The sequence below is a fragment of the Rhamphochromis longiceps genome, linkage group LG4 (genome assembly GCF_057381845.1).
Source record: "Rhamphochromis longiceps isolate RC_006_pf linkage group LG4, R_longiceps_female_GT1.1, whole genome shotgun sequence".
Taxonomy (NCBI): Eukaryota; Metazoa; Chordata; class Actinopteri; order Cichliformes; family Cichlidae; genus Rhamphochromis; species Rhamphochromis longiceps.
In genome coordinates this window covers 22,483,631-22,500,693 of record NC_140560.1, presented here as the reverse complement: position 1 = coordinate 22,500,693, position 17,063 = coordinate 22,483,631, and the positions used below count along the sequence as shown (strand labels likewise).

Below are 17,063 nucleotides of genomic sequence, written 5' to 3'. Positions count from 1 at the left end.
TCTTCATATTTTCTTTTTGCTGTGCATTTTTTTCCTGCCATTTTAAGGGCGAACTTGCTCCTACTGGGAAACTTTGCGGTATTTTCATCTCACACACATGCGCATTTGATGAAAAATACCGTATTGAACTCAAGCGAAGCGAACGCGCACATTTTAAAACAACAACATAAAAAAAATCAAAACACAAACATAAACTTTGATATGAACGTAAGAGCCGCATGAAACCAGGCAAAGAGCCGCATGCGGCTCGAGAGCCGCGGGTTGGCCACCCCTGTGCTAGAGCATTACCCAAGCCTACTTGTTCCTTCAACTGCTGATGTTGCTGTCAGCTTGGGTTTGCCACATTTATTCAGCTTCTGATGTTTCTCACTGTATCGGGTTGGTTAGCCAGCAGCTTTGTTTTTGTTTTTTACGTCTGGAACTTTTAAGTCCCACAGGATGTTCGCTTTGCTGTCCTTAAATAGTTTGGCGTGTCCCATTGGGACATGGAGACTTCCAACCCAAATTCCACACAGATGTTCTTGTACACTGTCCTAACCTCTTGGTTATGCTTCACTCATATACATCATCTATCTGCTGAGGATACGTCTTGAAGAGTTTGATCTTCCACAACCTCTAGAAACTGCCGGTGACCTTGCCAAACTTGATAACTGGTTTAGGCCTGTGTGACTGAGGTCTAATGGGAAAATTATGGTTCAACAGTGGAAGTGCGCAGGGAGTCATGAGCAGCTTCGGACTGCCCACTGTTGTCAAATGGGGGTAGTGTCAAAAAAATGGTACAAAGCGTCACTAGGTAACTGTTGCTTGTGCTATTGTTGATCCATCAGCTAGCCACAAAGACCTGAAGTGAAAACAAGCAATGAAAAGCAGTCACTGCAGCCACTGTCTGTATTTTTCATGCTGTATTTTTTTTTTTTATCTTTGATGTCTTGTTTTTCTTGTTTTTCCCATTCCCAGTGAGCTCTGTTACTGCTTCCATTCCTGTTCCGACCAACTTGTCCACTAATTAGCATTTGACCAACACACAGAGCATCATTTATGTCAAGCACCTCTCCATAGGCTCCGTGTGGGCAAATACCTCTGTAAACAGACATAACCGTGGTAGCATAAATTAAGCATGAGGTGCTCCAACTAAACTTCCCAACCCTACAGCAATGGTGTATATCTAATTGAACTTCCCCTACATCTAGAAAAATGCTGTAACTTTTTCATGTGGTAGATTAAAGTTAAAAATTGAATATGAATACATCCAACATAACTCTGAGACTGAGTACTTTTGTGCAATCAAGTGATTTACAGACAATAATTTAAACCAACCTGTGACGTGTAGCCTGTCTACGCTGACCTCTATCTTGAGGAACAGGCGACCCCGGCGCTCAGTGTGGTCCGTCCCACACAGGCTCGGCACATTGACCACACACTGTTTGTGCACGTTCATGTCGCAGGCTTGAAAGAGACAGGAAACAGAGACAAACATACAGAGGGTTGACTTCATCTGGAAAGGACTTTGTGTTTGGCTTTTTTTTTTTTTGACTTATGCGTGCAGTCATGCAACAATTCATGCTATTGCTAAATGCTAATTTAACACTTGCTGAATTTGAGGTTGAATACTTATATAACAGAAATGTTTAGGGTAAGAGGAGTTACTGTATTTGCATATACTAAAGAAGATGCTGATGTAAAGAACATCTTCTGCCCCTGAAGAAAATATACAAAAATAATACATTTTCGAGAAGGAGAACCACAACGCAGGAAGATATACAGAATTACTCCAGTTAGCAAAAGATCAAGATTATTTAATAATTGTAAGTTAAACTTTATCCTAAGCTTTGCTGTGCTTACATAGATGCTGGCAAGAAAGTAAGTTGTGTCACTTTCAGACACATACTGACAAAGATAAAGCCCTTAGCTACTCTACTAGTGCAAAGGGGATGCCTGTGAAGCAGTGCAGCTCTTTCAGATAAAACAGTTATACAAGGCTCAAGTTTGGACACCTTTTGTAAGCTCTGTAAGTCAGAATATTTCCACTGAAATATTAATTAGTTTCTCTATGAGTATTGAAGCATGTTGTGTTTAGGCATCACAGTGACAGAGCCCCTCAAAGAGCTGTATGCTGTGCTAACATGACAAAACATTTATTGCAGAGAGTAATCAGAAATGCCTGTTTCAAGTGGTTAAAAGCAGTAATTAAAAGCACCGCTTGCTTTCTCAAATGTGCTGTCTAGTACTTTAACATCAATAAGTAATCACCACATGGATGTGCTATAATCCCTGTGAGCGGATGAGATCACCATTCAGCGGACTAGCAGTGGGTTGGATGTTGTAGGAAATGTGCTGAATCATGTTACAACATGAGCAAAGGCTGCTGGATTCTAATAATTAAAGATGCTCTTTGTCACGAATCAAAAAGGCAGACGAGAAATGTGTTTTTAATTATTAAATTATCGCCCTGGGATGAGCTAGAGTGCCACCTGACTTTCTTACAGCCTTTCTTCCCCTCTATATACTGCACTTTGTCCTCCTCTCTCTAACCCTCCATCCGTCTCTCCTGCTCTCTTCCCTTCCTTCCTCTTCTTGGCAGGCTTGTCAGGCTGACATGCCGAGAGGAGACAAGGAGAGACGAGAGATGGGGAAGCAGCTCGTAATAGCGATGGCCTCCCCACATCAATTTGTTCTGGTGTGCTCCCATTACCATCTGTGATGAGGCCACCACCAGAGACCCACAGATGGATGGACAGAACAAGAGGAAGGGAGAATGAGGCACGGTGATGGATGAAGAGGCTTTGGGGGGAGGAGGGAACAGGAAATGTACAGTGAAGGATATAAAAGTGGGAGAATCTAAAGAGAAATTTGTTGTTGGAGAAGGAAAAAGAGGTGTGGAAGTAAGTGATCAGGGGAAAATACCAGGGACAGTGGAGGGGAAAGGAAGGAAAGAAGTGGAAGGGAAAGGAGACTTTAAATGAGGGAAATATGGTGCCGGATCGGGGTCATACATGCAAAGAAAAGGAAGAAGACTTGAAGGAGGAGCGTGGGTGGAAAGAATGGGAGCACACAGAAGACTCAGCAGGGCAGGATAGTGAATTGTGCCTGGGCTGCAGATGTGTCTGAGTGTAGTACAGTACCAGCCTATTCCCATCTGTTCTCATTAGGTGCGACTCTAGGACGTAAACCGGCACAGCGTGTTTGACACGGCCGCGCTCTGCACGCTCACATGCACACATGTGAACAAGGTGATACTCACTGTCACATTTCATCCCTTGGTGGATGAGCCCATACAGCAGCGAGCCACAGTGGTCACAGAAGGTTGGACTGCCGTATGTGTGAATCTTGAACTTGTGCTTGCTTCTGGGGTCCTGGGCAACAAAGACAGAAAACAGTAAGATGATTACAGCGAGTCACACCTCATTTCTTTTTATTTTGACTTTCTTTTTCAAAGCGGTCTTGAGCAATAGTTTTTGAAAGTTTAAAGTTTTACTTTGGACATTGGCTGCTTTTTCACTTATTTTCAGTTCAGTCCTTGACCACGACCATTTTCAGAGTATTTTTGTATTTGTTAATCCATTTAACACTGACCCATGAATCATTCAAACATAAAAAAGAAACAAGAACAAATCCAGCAACGAGCTGCCACAGGACCTGAGGGGTGAGTCCACAGCCATCTGTAAAACACAGTGTAGGCTTTGTAATGGTTTGATCCCAAACACACTGCCAATGCAGTAAAAAGCATACATGGATAGAAAAACACATCAGTCATATCAGTCGTGGATTGGTCTCTCCAGATGCTGGATCTCAACATTACTGATGCACTGTGGGATCATCTTAACAGAGAAAAGAACAAAAGGCAGCCGACCCCCAAGAAGAGCTTTGAATGGCCTTAAGGAAGCCTGGAAAACTATTCCTGAAGACAACTTAAGGAAATGACAAGAACGCTGACTAGAAAGTCAGGCTGTGTTAAAGAATAAAGGTGGTCGTATCAAATATCGACTTTCAAGCTTGTTAGAATTGTATAAAATCTTCTTTTGCTTTTATGCGTTTCACTGTATGCTTGTTTCAATAAATCTCTGCACATAGTTCCCCATTTTCCTACCCAATTAAAAAGAAATCAGTGGTAGCTCAAGACTTTGCCACAGTACTGTATGTAACTGATGCTAGGATAGATACAATGTTAACCAGCTTCCTCAACAGTATTGAATACATTGTACATGCCAATTTTTAAGCTTGGAGTTTCTGATCAACTATGACAGCGGCGCTCAGCCTCCAGGCCACGTACCGGTCCGTGAGTCGTTTGGTACCGGGCCGCGAAAGTTGAGGCTTGGGTGTGAAATGTACGGTTTTCAGGGTTTTTATCGCTAACTCTGTTTCCCGGGGTCTTTTCCTGTGTTGTAGTTGTGTGTCTTATTTTGAAAGAAATATTTACACGTTACCATAGCGACCAGAGAGCATTAAGGGGCAGAAAGGAGGATGTTACTCTCAATGTTGTTAGCGCATTTCAGGAGGACGCTGCTAATAAAGTTACACAATTACACAGTGAATTCGCATTTATTATTATATTTACAAAATACCACAGATTTTGACTTGGTTGTATCATTTTATTTTGTTGTATTTGTCTGCGACACCTTAAAGGCCGGTCTGTGAAAATATTGTCAGACATTAAACCGGTCCGTGGCACAAAAAAAAGTTGGGACCGCTGAACTATGACACAAGAATCTTAGAAAAACATGGATTGCAGCTTAAGAATTTCTTTGCAACATGTTAAATCAACATTTCTTCCAATGTGTTCACCAGGTTAGCTAATTTCCACAGTCACCACAAAATAAACATAGCTATAATTAAAGGCCTGCAAATGAGGGTGGATAAACCCCCACCAGCATTGCCTCCATCATTCTGAAATGTGTCAGAGTGGCTGGATGTGTAATTATCCAGGCCACTGACCGAGTACGTGGGCCCGCATCATTGAAAAATGCCCTTTTCTCCACAAACACGCTAAATCAGATAAACAAGAAAATGACAGAAGAAGAGCGCGAGAGAGATGACAGCAGAGGGAGGGCGGAGGAAAGCCTGTGTGTGAAAGAGGAGGGAGCCGTTAGGGTGTGATTGGCAGGGGAATGACTCAGTGGCGTGAGGGTTCCAGAAAAGTCTAATTAACATGTTCTTCTTTTAGTAAGCATGCCTATTTTTACCCCTTTCCTCCAGCCTTTCTTCGAGGCTTTTCTTGTGAGGAAAAAAAAAGACGTAAAAAAAGATGGCGTTTTGGTCAGGCCCTTGTGTCCCGACTGTCTTTTCTCTCGGGTATTCTGCAGACCATTTTTACCTACTTATTGTTGCATGAACACTTCTTCCTCTCCATTATTCAATTGTTGGAACAGTGAATTTATCCTAAAAGAGACTTGCTGAGAGAACTGCAGACACCAGGGACCCAAACAGCAACTGAAGAGAGCTCACATCTCTCTGCTCTCTGTTCCCGTGCCTTTCTTTGTCTTTATCCAGCTTTTTCCTCACTCCTTTCCCCAGCAATCTGTGGACAGGGAGCCCAGGAAGTTTCTTGCTTTTTCTGAAGCTTTTATAGGTTTTCTCTCTTTAACGCTATGTCACTGTCTCTTTGCTTTTGCTCCCACTCTTCTCAGGAGCTAAGGCTGTAATAAAATTGTATTTTTTTTCTCATGTACTTGCAGCCCGAGTCTTTAACTCAGGATTGCAGGAAGAGGCAGGGCGTGAAAACATAATGTGTTTAGTAACCTTGGATTCCGAACAATGTACTAGTGAAGGCGCACAGATAAGTGCAGATGCACATCATAACCAAAATCTAATACTTGCACAGGCTCAAACTAATTTCTCTCTCCCTCTCTTTCTGGCTCTCTTTTGAACTGCCTGGCGATCTCTAATAAGCAAGATGATGATATAAGACATCATAACACCATCAGTATCTCAAAATCACCACATACTTGCCCCAAAACCTCTCTTAAAGTTAGAATAGAATAAATTAAGCGTACGTAGCATAACCCACCTGGACTTCCTGCTCAAAACCAATACCAATACCAACATTAGCAGTATCCACAGCACCACCAGATCCCAAAATGTTGATTCTGTTCATCTGGAAGTAGTGTTTTCAGTAGGAAAAATGTTGCATCACTCATCCAAGTGACTTCTTCAGTCTCAGCTGACTGCAGGTTTCCCCAATCTGTTTATAAGATTGGGGAAAATGCTGAAAACGCTACGTCGCTACATCGCTACGTCCAGATGAACAGAATCAACTTTTGGGGATTTACTTACCTGGATGATTGAGCATGCATCAAGAAGCACCACCAAATGTTCATTACAGAAGATGGAAGTGCAGATAAAACCTTCTTTTGGCGAAAGTGACTAATTTGTATTATTTTTTTCAACTAGTATAAACCAATGCAAATCAGGCGATTGCACATTACACACTGTTTGAGACGATCATGAATCATAGAACATGGCTAACACCATTAGCAGGATCTCTCTTGTACAGATGTTTCAGATCTCCAAAAAAGAAGGAAAAAGAACAACAAGTTGTTTCTTTCTTTGTTGTGATTAGGTTTCAAAAACACTAATATGCATAATATTTAAATGTACAAACACTTGAAGAGGCAGCACACTTGGCAGCTTTTGATTGTGGCCCACGCTGCCACATTTAAAAAATAAAAAAAATCCACAGTTTGGTTGAGTGAACACACAGTTATGGATGTTTTTCATTTTTTCCACCAGAGTCAGAGGGCCCGTGTTGCTTGATGTGAGTATGAGGCACAAAGCCTTAATATCTCAGGGAAACCTTTGCCGTTAGCACTGCATGGCTTTTTCGACTGGCCCGTTCAGCCTTGGGATCCCTATTCACCAGCTGGACCATTGTTTCCACATCACCTTTGAATCAAGCTGCTTTTTTCCGTCTCTCATGGTCTGTCAACTCAGAGGCTGCTAAACAAATCACATGTAGTGGTAAAAGTCACCAGCAGCACACTGTGGTGGCTCTGATCTCATCTGTGTTAGTCTATAACACTATTTTTAAAGTTAAACTGTTTCTCTGGCTTCAACCGGACCGTTTTTCTTTGTTTGCTCTCCCAAAATCTCTATTAGTGTCATTTTATATCCAGTATAAATTCTGAAAATTAAATATTGCCTAAATATTACCTGATGACACCGGCGCGTTCTAATCTTTTCCATCTGGTGATGCAGATAATGAATTAAAACAATCCTGAGCTGTTTCTTTACACAGAGGTTTTTGGCCCTCTGGGCCTTTTAAAAGTGTCAAGTCATTCATCGCTGGGTGCTGAGAGAAACACTGAAAGATATTCGTACTTGCTTTGTTCGCTTAGAAGCAAACATGCACATCAACATCGACTGGAGCTTTCAATAGCGGCGTTCTACAGGTGACTTGTTTGTCTGCTACTCAGTTTTCATTGTTGTTGAAGCCGCTATGAAAAACATGATTCACAGTTCATCAAGAGACAGTCAAAAATGTAAGGAGGTTAGTCACAGAGCCCAGGCACTGGAAAATAAAATTCACAAAACCACGCTTGCATAATGCACAAAATAAAAACATCTGAAAGTATCAAACCTATTTGACAGGTCATCCTTTTAGCCTCAAACACCCTCTCAGTTATTTGAATACAGGACTGTGCTGAGGAAAGGTGTTATCAGATGAACCGCATTAATACTAACAAACAGAGCTGTGGACTTAAAAATGGGAGGTTTGGCTGTGGTGAGTCAAGATGCTTCTGCTGCTGCTGAGTTTCTCAGAGCGTAACAGGTAACAGTAACAATAACTAACAATAATCTATCTATCTATCTATCTATCCACACACGTAAGGTGGAACAGTGGTTGCCTCACAGCAGGAGGATTTGGGTTGAGAATCCACCGGGTGGCTGAGGCCTCTCTGTGTGAAGTCTACACGTTCTCCCCGTGCTTGTGTGGGTTCTCTCCGGGTACTCCAGCTTTCTCCCACAGTCCAAATGCATGTTAGGCTGATTGGTGATTTCAAACTGCCTTGGGATAGACTGGCAACCTGTCCAGGGTGTACCCCACCCCTTGCGTTTGGACATCTGGACTCGCAACCCCGTGACCTTGAACTGGATAAGTGGTTAAGAGGATGGATGGATGGCAAAAAACACTTTTCCAGTTCGGGATGTTTTGGGTAATCATATCCTATACTTTATTCTGCAGAACTGCTCAGATTCGATTGTTTACAACACTCTCGGCACTGTCTGCAGCACATGTGGCAGCAGAGGATGACAGTAGTGTCTCTTCAGTATAAGCTGCTAACCAATTTATGAAATACAGTGCTGGAAAGTTATTAAACAATGACCTCATCATTTACCCTGTCCAAAATAACTCTAGTTGTATGTATAAACATGCATACATGTGTGACTGTAACTAATTTTGTGGAACATAAAGCAATCCATCCATCTTCTTCTCTTTATGCAATTTGGGGGTCACTGAGGGGCTGTAGCACACCCCAGTGGTCACGGGGTGAGAGGCTGGTTGCCAGACTCACACCCCAGTGGTCATGGGGTGAGAGGCTGGTTGCCAGACTGTTGCAGTGCTAATACAGACAAATGTAGGAAGCGAGGAAGGAACTCGCTTTTCGGGGCTTTGAAGCCGACTGCTGTTTGCTTGCAGACATTCTAGACTATGGTTGCCTGGGTAACCCTCTAATGTATTTACTGCCATTAAACATGTCAATCAACAGTATCCCGCGCTCTGCCTGGAAGTTGAGAAAAGTTAGTCTCACCCATCTTGATCCATGTTGCCAGGTCACTCACTTTCTGCACTTCCACATAGGAAGGCCCCCAGGCAGCTGACAAGTCTAGGATCTTCTTACTATAAAGCAACAGTGCTAAACACAGCAGCACTGTGCTGCCCAATCCTCAGCTGTCAAAAAACATGGCAAGGCTAAAAAAGGGTGGTGCTGCCAGATGGAACAAAAGAAAGTCAGTCCGATGCAGCTCAGTCCCAGATGGCTGCAGCGTGTAGTCAGCCATGAATCTCTGCCAGGAATCGTATGACTTTCATGTTGCCTAATCTGACACAGTGATATCAACAGGCAACCTTTTTTAAGTGTTTATATAATTTAAAGTTAAAAGTACTTCCATGGGAAATTTGTCAGGAGAATTGGGACCAACAGCAAAAGGTTCTTTAAGGTTCACCTGGCCCAGGTTAACAGAGAGACACTTTGTGGAGGTTAAGGAAGTTCACCAGACAGGAGGTGTGACCTCAGCCTACTCCATTATCCTGTCAGGTCTGATCTCAGCGCTCCGCTGCAGTCGCAGGTCTCTTACTGGGAAAAGTAGCACGAACCTCCTCGAAGCAAAACTTCGGAACTGAATGTCAGATCTTCGCTTTAACACGAACAGATTGGAGAACTGAAATGGTTTAATGATTTAAGTCAGCAAAGCTCCATCAGGAATTGTTTTTCTGTTCATCGTTTTACTTTTTATTTATTTATTTTCTTTATTTGTATTTATGCGCTCCACAATCACACACTAGATAACAGCAAAACGGTCCCCAGACATCACTGGGGGGAATTAAATTCCTCAAAAACACCAACAGAGAAAAACAATGAAACTACAATTAAATTAAAAGACCAGAATCATACTGTGTTTATGCAAGAATGTGCATGCTCGTGTGAGTGCCTGTGTGCATGTTGGAAAAAGGCACCTGGGGTAACAAAGTGAACAACTGTACAGTTGCTATGGTGATAACGGGCTGGAGAAAATGCAGTGATAGATTGAAAGCAGGCAGGAAAAAAAACTAAGAGAAAGAGAGAAGGAGGTTTAATAAAATTAAGCATGTGCTGTGCAACTATGAAGAGAGTCTGGTTAGAAGTAAAGGAACAAGAAGAAGAAAAGAAAGAGTGCCAATCTCATAGCCAGATACACGTGATGAAATGCTCCCTTTTCTTCCAAGCTCAAGGTCAGGTGAAAGAAAGGACTGCGCAGGGTTGTTTTTAGCTGAGAGAATCATCAGTTATTCTCTGCCGGTAGAGTGGAACCCAAAACAACCAGTGTTGTCAGGCTCGCCCAAACAAACACTGCCCAGAGCTTCGGCTGAACAGGCGCTAGTCTGACCCGCGATGGTGAAGGGCACACACTGCTTATTGCACTCTGTGACTGCATTAAAATGAGTGTGCCTCAGTGTTTGTGTGCGCATCTGTCTGTTAGAGTGTGTATGATGGTACGAGCACCAGAAAAACAAAAAGGAGAGAAACCAGCGCAAAAGAAGAATTAATAGAAATAGAAATAATAGAAGGAAAAAAAAGATAGAGGTCTACCAATGTGGAGACAAAGAGAGACACATGGACAAAAAAGGAGAACGATGGCAGAGAGAAAGTTGAGCAGCGTTTGTGTGCGAGTGTGTTTGTGGGTGGGCGGGTTTGTTGCATCAAAGTAATACCAAATCTCCAGGCCAAGAGTTGAGACTTTCCACATTCAAGCCACCGTGGGCTTTAGTGAACTGGCTGGCGTACACAATGCCCAGACAACTATTTACACAGAGGGACGATCCACAGTGACAGTCAAAGTGAATCAAAGGCACAAGAAAACATTTTAAGCTGGGATTAAAAGGTATGGAAGCCCAGAGAGGCAAGGGGTGAAAAACTTTTGCAGGAATTATCTTTTATAATGTATTTAGTGTAATTTATTTTGTCTCCGTTATATGTGTTCACTATTTGTTTGTGTTTCTAGTATTTCCTGTGGTTCCCCTGTCTCTGACTGCATGTCTCAGTGTTACTTTAAAGATTAGTTTTCTCTTGTGTCTTGTTTTGATTTCACTTGCTGCTTTTGTTCCTTTGCCTCTGCTGTGATTGTCTGCCAGAGGCGATTTATACTTCTGTGTTAAAGCTACATGCACAAACCCCTCTGAAACCCTGCACTGTAACCTCACGGCCGCCTCCCTGGAAATGTAACCACTCGTCACATCAGTGCAGCCCACCGTTGTGCCTGGCCTGTTTAGGACAGTCAATTTGTCCATTTCCTGCCACTTTTTTCTTTTCTGTGTTAAATCTGCACACTAGGTATGTTGTAATTGTAAACCCCTCTGAAACCTCACATCATAATCCGACTTGGACCTCCAAGGAATTGCAAACATGGCGTCAATATAACGACAAAAAGCGAGGACCCAGTAAGAGCTGAGGAGAGTCCCAGATGAGGGCTCGCCCAGCAGCCGCGGAGCAGAAGTCAGGGGGAGTTGCAGTGACGCGCCCGTGAGCTCCGCCGGCCCCCAGCTGTGCCTGAGTGACCAAGCCCCAGGCCGAGAGGCCGGGGGCACCCCACCTCCAAAGGGGGCCCGAGCGAGCCCCAGGCCCCAGGCCCCGACAAGCGGCCGCCAAGGAGTGAGCCGGTGTGTACCCGGACGCCCACCCCCAGACACAAAGAACCACCAACACACCGACACCTGAGGGAGTCCGCCACCGGCAGGGGAAGTGGTGGTGGGTGGAGATAGGCCTCCAAACCTTGGAGGGCCTGAGGTGTCCCCAGAGAGGTGGCGTCTGATACCCAACCTGACATATAGACACAGACATACAGGCACACACAGACACAAACATCCATTCCCACCCTCATGCTCTCATATGCACTCACTCCACACTCAACCAACGTGGAGACAGACATAAAGAGACGCTGTACACACAATCACACTCCCCAAGCGTACTCTACAAACCGGGTCTAGGTACCCTTGCCCCTGGAAGGGGGAATTGCACCCAGACCCAGGTGGTGTTACCCTTTTCCCTGCGGTGGGGAGAGGCAGACCACCCCGACTCCGCAGCAGCAGGGAGGCCCCACACCCCAGACCGCAGTCGGACGGCCAACTCCTCCTACTAGCCCTCCCGCTCCAGCAGGCCGCAGAGAATGGGGGTGGGAGAAGACTCCAAACCTCCCTCCACCCGCTCATTGTAGTGTTGATGCATATGTGTTCTAAGGTGCAATTAAAACCCAGGAGGGCATGGCGCGGCTGCCCCTCTGTTGGTCTTCCATGGTCTCTTGTGTTCTGGGGGCCTCTGGATGTCTGGAGTTTTGATCTCCTCCATACCCGCTTCACACCCTGGAGGACGGGGCTGTGGCCCCCCCACACTCCCTAGCAGATCATTACATGGAGAAACCTTTGGAATGCAAGCATGCTGATCCACACAGGTATGCACACATGGGTATTCACAGACGCGGACTAAAGCTTTCTTGGCTGCTGCCTCAAAGCACACTGTGCGCTGTCTATCTTGCGTGCTGCACAATATCGTTTATTATTTAGTAAATATTGATATCTATGACTAGCTAGTTTATTGTGATGGTGCTTTGTTTTCTCTATTATTATGTTGCTCTTTGTTGTTTGCTGTCTCCTCTGTTTGTTTTTTTTGTTTGTTTTTTTTTTTTTTTTCTCCATACAGGTGACCCAGGAGTTCTTTTTTTTTTTCTCTCTCTTCCCCCCCCTTCTCACCGTCTCTTCTCCCCTTGGGTTTTCTTTCTTTCTCTCCCCCTCTTTCTCTCATTCATTCCCCCTGTCCTATTTATTTAAAAAAAAAAAAAAAAAAAATGACAAAGGATGAACTGAAGCTCTGCCATCACGTAATGTCGCATACTGCTGTTTCTGATGTCAGTTAGAAAAAAAAAAAAAAAAAAAAAAAAAAAAGCGAGGACCCAAAGGGGGGGAGAAATAAATCCCAACATTTTACTTGTTTCTATCACGTCTGGCACCACTTACCAAACACCAGGACACAACCACAAGGTAATTAACACATAGTGCACCAGCACAAGCATGAACGTCAGCCATTCATGTGATGAATAGTAATGACAATGATGTGGGAAGCTTGCATAGCTCATGTGGCCGACGTCACGCTGGAAGATTCATCGCAAAAGTCTAAATCAAACATGAGTTTCACTGGAGGTCTCAGGCCCACAGATCAAGAAAACAGCTGGCAACTGGTCGCTAGAAGGGGGGGAAAAAAAGCATGTTTCAGCTGCAGAGAAGGTGCTGCATCAAGAACCCCCTTGGTACCTTTGGTTGCTTGCAGGTTGCTAGCGACTTTCTCAGGGAAAACTCGCCAACTACTCAACGAGTAAATGTAAACAGACACCATTCGCATTCAAAGTAAAAGCTGAGCCTTTTGAAATCTAAGTTACCACTTAACGTGTATACCCCCACTTGCCAAACGGTGGGGATAAACACCCTTCTCTTTAGTGGTTGCCATGGAGTCGCAGACCAGTCTTTAGGCTTGTGTGACTGAATTGCGTTCACCTGTCTCTTGTTCCCACTCCAGGGTTATAATCCTGTCTTTCCTCTCGTCTTTGTCAGAGCATCATTGTTGAGTTTCCCCTCTTCCTGTTCCCCGTGCTCCTACACATACTCTAGAGTCATCAGAACTCTCCAGAATCATACCACATATTAAAACAAATGGAATAAAGATTTGGACTGAGAAATATATGCTTCATCATGGGTTCTTTTAGGATTTCTAGTCATCGTGAGTAAAATAAATTACAGTTCTAGTACTGCCATATCAAATACGATCACCAAACCGTAACTTGTCTACCAGTTCACACTGACTTTATCCCTCTTTCTCATTCACCCATGCATAAAACACGCACACACTTAACTATACAGATACAAACCCTGACAGCCACCCGAGTCCTGGGATGGGGTTTTGCTTCAAGCAATCAATCGTATCACAGGGACTAATCTGTCATCACTGATAAAAACAATAATGAAGCCGTGACTCAGTATGAAAGAAAAAGAAGACAGAGGACAGAGGGCGGCAGAGCTGACACGCGCTATATCAACAGCAGAAAAACTACTTGAGACGAGCAGAATAAGACTTAGAGAGAAGGAGGTCAGGCGATAAAAGGGGGGAAAAAAACCCAAAACTTGTCAAAGGTCATTGAAAACTAGAAAGCGCTGCTGATTTAAAAACAGCATAATGAGTTGCTCTTTATCATGTCGCCGCTTTTATTATCTCCCAGCTAACGTTTCACCCATCAAAGAAGACTCACAGTGACAACTGTGCATGCATTTGCTGTCTCCGGGTTCATCTGTATCTTCAAATCATGCTTGTAAAGGTACCTCTATCCATCACTGATTTAATTAGAGCTATCCCATCTCTCTCTCTCTCCACCTGCAGCTCCTGAGTGTTTACTGGACCATTGTTATCAGACTATCCCTCTGTAAGCCGCATTATGTTAAAGACCGATTTACAGCCAGGCAATCCAAAGTGGAAATTTTTAAACAGATACTGGAGGATATTTGTATTTAAAAAATGTTAGCCCCGAGGTTGCTTCATGGAGACTTTATTTTGCAGTATTTTGCCATTTCCGAGCTCCCTGATGTTATATGAAGTGATGGAGTGTAAGGGTGTTTTCACCCCATGGCCTGCCTGTTCCAGCGGCAGCATAATACACGTCTCGTCAATGCGTCGTTTGTTGTGTGCCTCCTCTGATTACATGCCTTTCTGGTCTTTTTAGAGATTCAAACATCAAAAAGCATTAGTATATCATGGTTCTCGCATACATGAAAGGATGCACTGCTGCATGCGTTCACGCAGGCACACAGACACACACCGGGAGTGTGCGAACAAGCTCATTAGTGAGGAATGGTATAGAGAGCAATGAGAGCAACTTTCCAGTGATTCTTTAATATGAATTGTGCAGTTGGATATCTAGCTGAAGCCATGAGAAGACTTATTAGTCTTGAGCGTCTCATATGGCTTATGGTGCACACCAGTGAAATTACCAGAACAGTCATAGAAACATAATCCGTTAAAAAAAGATGTTTCAAAAGTGAAATTACAAATTCTGAAGAAAACTGTTGGTTTGTATTAGGTTATTTATACATCAGGTTTTCTTCTTTATTACTATTTCGGTATCATTTTCTTGTTGTAGATGATTGATGTGGTGAGAAGAGTTTAAAATAACAGCCTGATTAACAGACCATCAACCTGGCAATTACCAGTCTTCCCCCATACTTCCGGGTCTACTTTTATAGCATTATTATACACCCAGCCTGCAGTTAATTACATGCACCTATCCAAGGTGCATGTAATAATCTGAAAGAGCAGCGCTGCAATAAAATGCTTTTATAAAAAGCTTTATAAAAAGCTATAATGTAGAAGTTAAGCACCTCTAAAACAAATTTAAACTTCAGGTTGCTGTTCCTGATTAAGGAACTCTTAATCTGTTTTCAAAAAAGCAAAATAAAAAGGAGAAGAGAAGAAAAAGCAGATTACAGAGATTATATTGTGTGGAAGTGTCGTCATTTCTGTAGTTATCCACGGTGATCACATAGTTAACCACACCCTGATGACTACAATCCTACAGTGCTTCAGTAATGTTGAGGTCTGGGCTCTGAGGAGGCCAATCCATGACTGATAGTGTTGCAGTGTGCTTTTTTTTATCCAGGTATGCCTTTACTGCATTGGGAGCATGTTTGAGATCACTGACATGCTGAGAATTGAAGCTGTTGCCAATCATATGCATTCCAGGTAGTTTTGCATAGTGCTAATGATAATTTTCTATATTCATAAATTCCATAAATTCTGAGAAGATCCTTAACACCACTGACTGGAGCCCTAAACCATTACAGAGCATCTGCAGTGTTTTACAGTTGTACCTCTCGTCTGACCTCTAAACACAACACTCAAGCACATCTTGGTTGGTTGTAGGACTAGCCTTACTCAGGGCTGATACATATGGAAACACAACCAGGTTCTCAGGTGTCTAGCCGAGAAAGTTGAGCCCAAAAGAAAATCCATCATCGCTCAACCTTTCATAAACCAAGAGGAGCGTCAGTTTTCATCAACATTTGTCCGGGAAGGAGACAAGCTGAGGACAAGCCCCTCAAACCCAGATCTGGGCCCACTGAAGGTTGCCAGGGATTGGCAGATGCAAACAGACTTGGAACAGAGGCTAATTTTTCCCCACAGAGATCGTAACAACAACTTTGCGACCAGACCTCGTCCTTTGGTCTAACTCCCAAAAACTTGCGTACATCACTGAGCTGACGGTACCATGGGAGGAAGCAATTGAGGAAGCGTTTGAGTGTAAGAAGCTGCGGTATGCCAACTTGGCAGCTGAGGCAGAGGACAGAGGCTGGAAGATCAAGGTGGAAGTGGGGTGCAGGGGCTTTGTTGCCAGTACAACAGCAAAACTGCTTAGAGAGATTGGGATCAGAGGACAGGCGCAACGGCAGGCTATAAGAGAACTAGCTAACACTGCTGAGAGGACCAGTCACTGGCTATGGTTAAAAAGGGCTGACAGCACTTGGGCAGCTAAGGCAGTCAGCTAACCGCGAGAGAAAAGAAATATTCCGCTCTTTTCCCCTCTGCTCTTCTTCCCTTTTCTGGGAGGCAGTGGGGAGGTAGAGCGTACAGCCCGATCCAGCGGGGAGGTGTGGGAAGCCAGATCGGGCGCCCCTTTCCGGCTCTCCTCTCTGCTCTCTCCTATCTTGTCCCTCTTGTCTTACTTCTCTCTATCACCTTTTGGGTCTGCCATTACATTTTATATTCTTTTATTCTATTATATTTTATATTCTTCACTGTTTTGTCCAGTTTCCTCAAATTGTCTTAAGGATGCACTGCACACCATGCTGAGACAGGGCTGTGCGATATGACCAAAATCTCATATCCCGATATAAGACATTTATCGTCCTGACAACGATATAAATCACAAAAATGTAACATTTTCTGTAAATTCTGTGACTCTTGGGCAACTCGACTTGCGTGAAGTGTTTTCAGCTGGGCATCCTTTACCTGGAGTCCAGTGTTTTAACCGATGCATGAAACTGTACATTTTTAGACATAAGTTGTAACGGCCACCACTTTCTTTCGAAGTTTGAGTCTAAGGCTTATTTTTTAGCACCTGATGTCTCTGAATTTTGCTTCTCATCTGTAAACTCTCTGCATACTCTTTCACATGATTCAGATTATTTGGAAAAGTCTCAACAGGAGCTTGAGCTTTATTGTGAAAGTGTTACGTGAAAAACAAACAAGCGGACGGCAGAGCCACGCGATGGTTTTACCATCATTGTTGCTAACGACAGCACGTAAAAACAGGCGCTTGTCTGTCCGTACTGTTGT

The 17,063-nt window shown here is 43.6% G+C and overlaps 1 protein-coding gene across 2 annotated transcripts in view; it reads right to left on the bottom strand.

Annotated features, from left to right (window-relative positions):
* prkcab (protein kinase C, alpha, b) overlaps positions 1-17,063 on the bottom strand; it is a 123,448-nt gene that overhangs the window by 37,043 nt on the left and 69,342 nt on the right. For both annotated transcript variants that reach the window (XM_085403833.1, XM_085403834.1), the window contains exons 4-5: positions 3,242-3,353; positions 1,318-1,446 (exon numbers count right to left, since the gene is read on the bottom strand). In XM_085403833.1, coding sequence (XP_085259959.1) covers positions 1,318-1,446; positions 3,242-3,353 — 241 coding nt within the window. The remainder of the gene's footprint in view (positions 1-1,317; positions 1,447-3,241; positions 3,354-17,063) is intronic.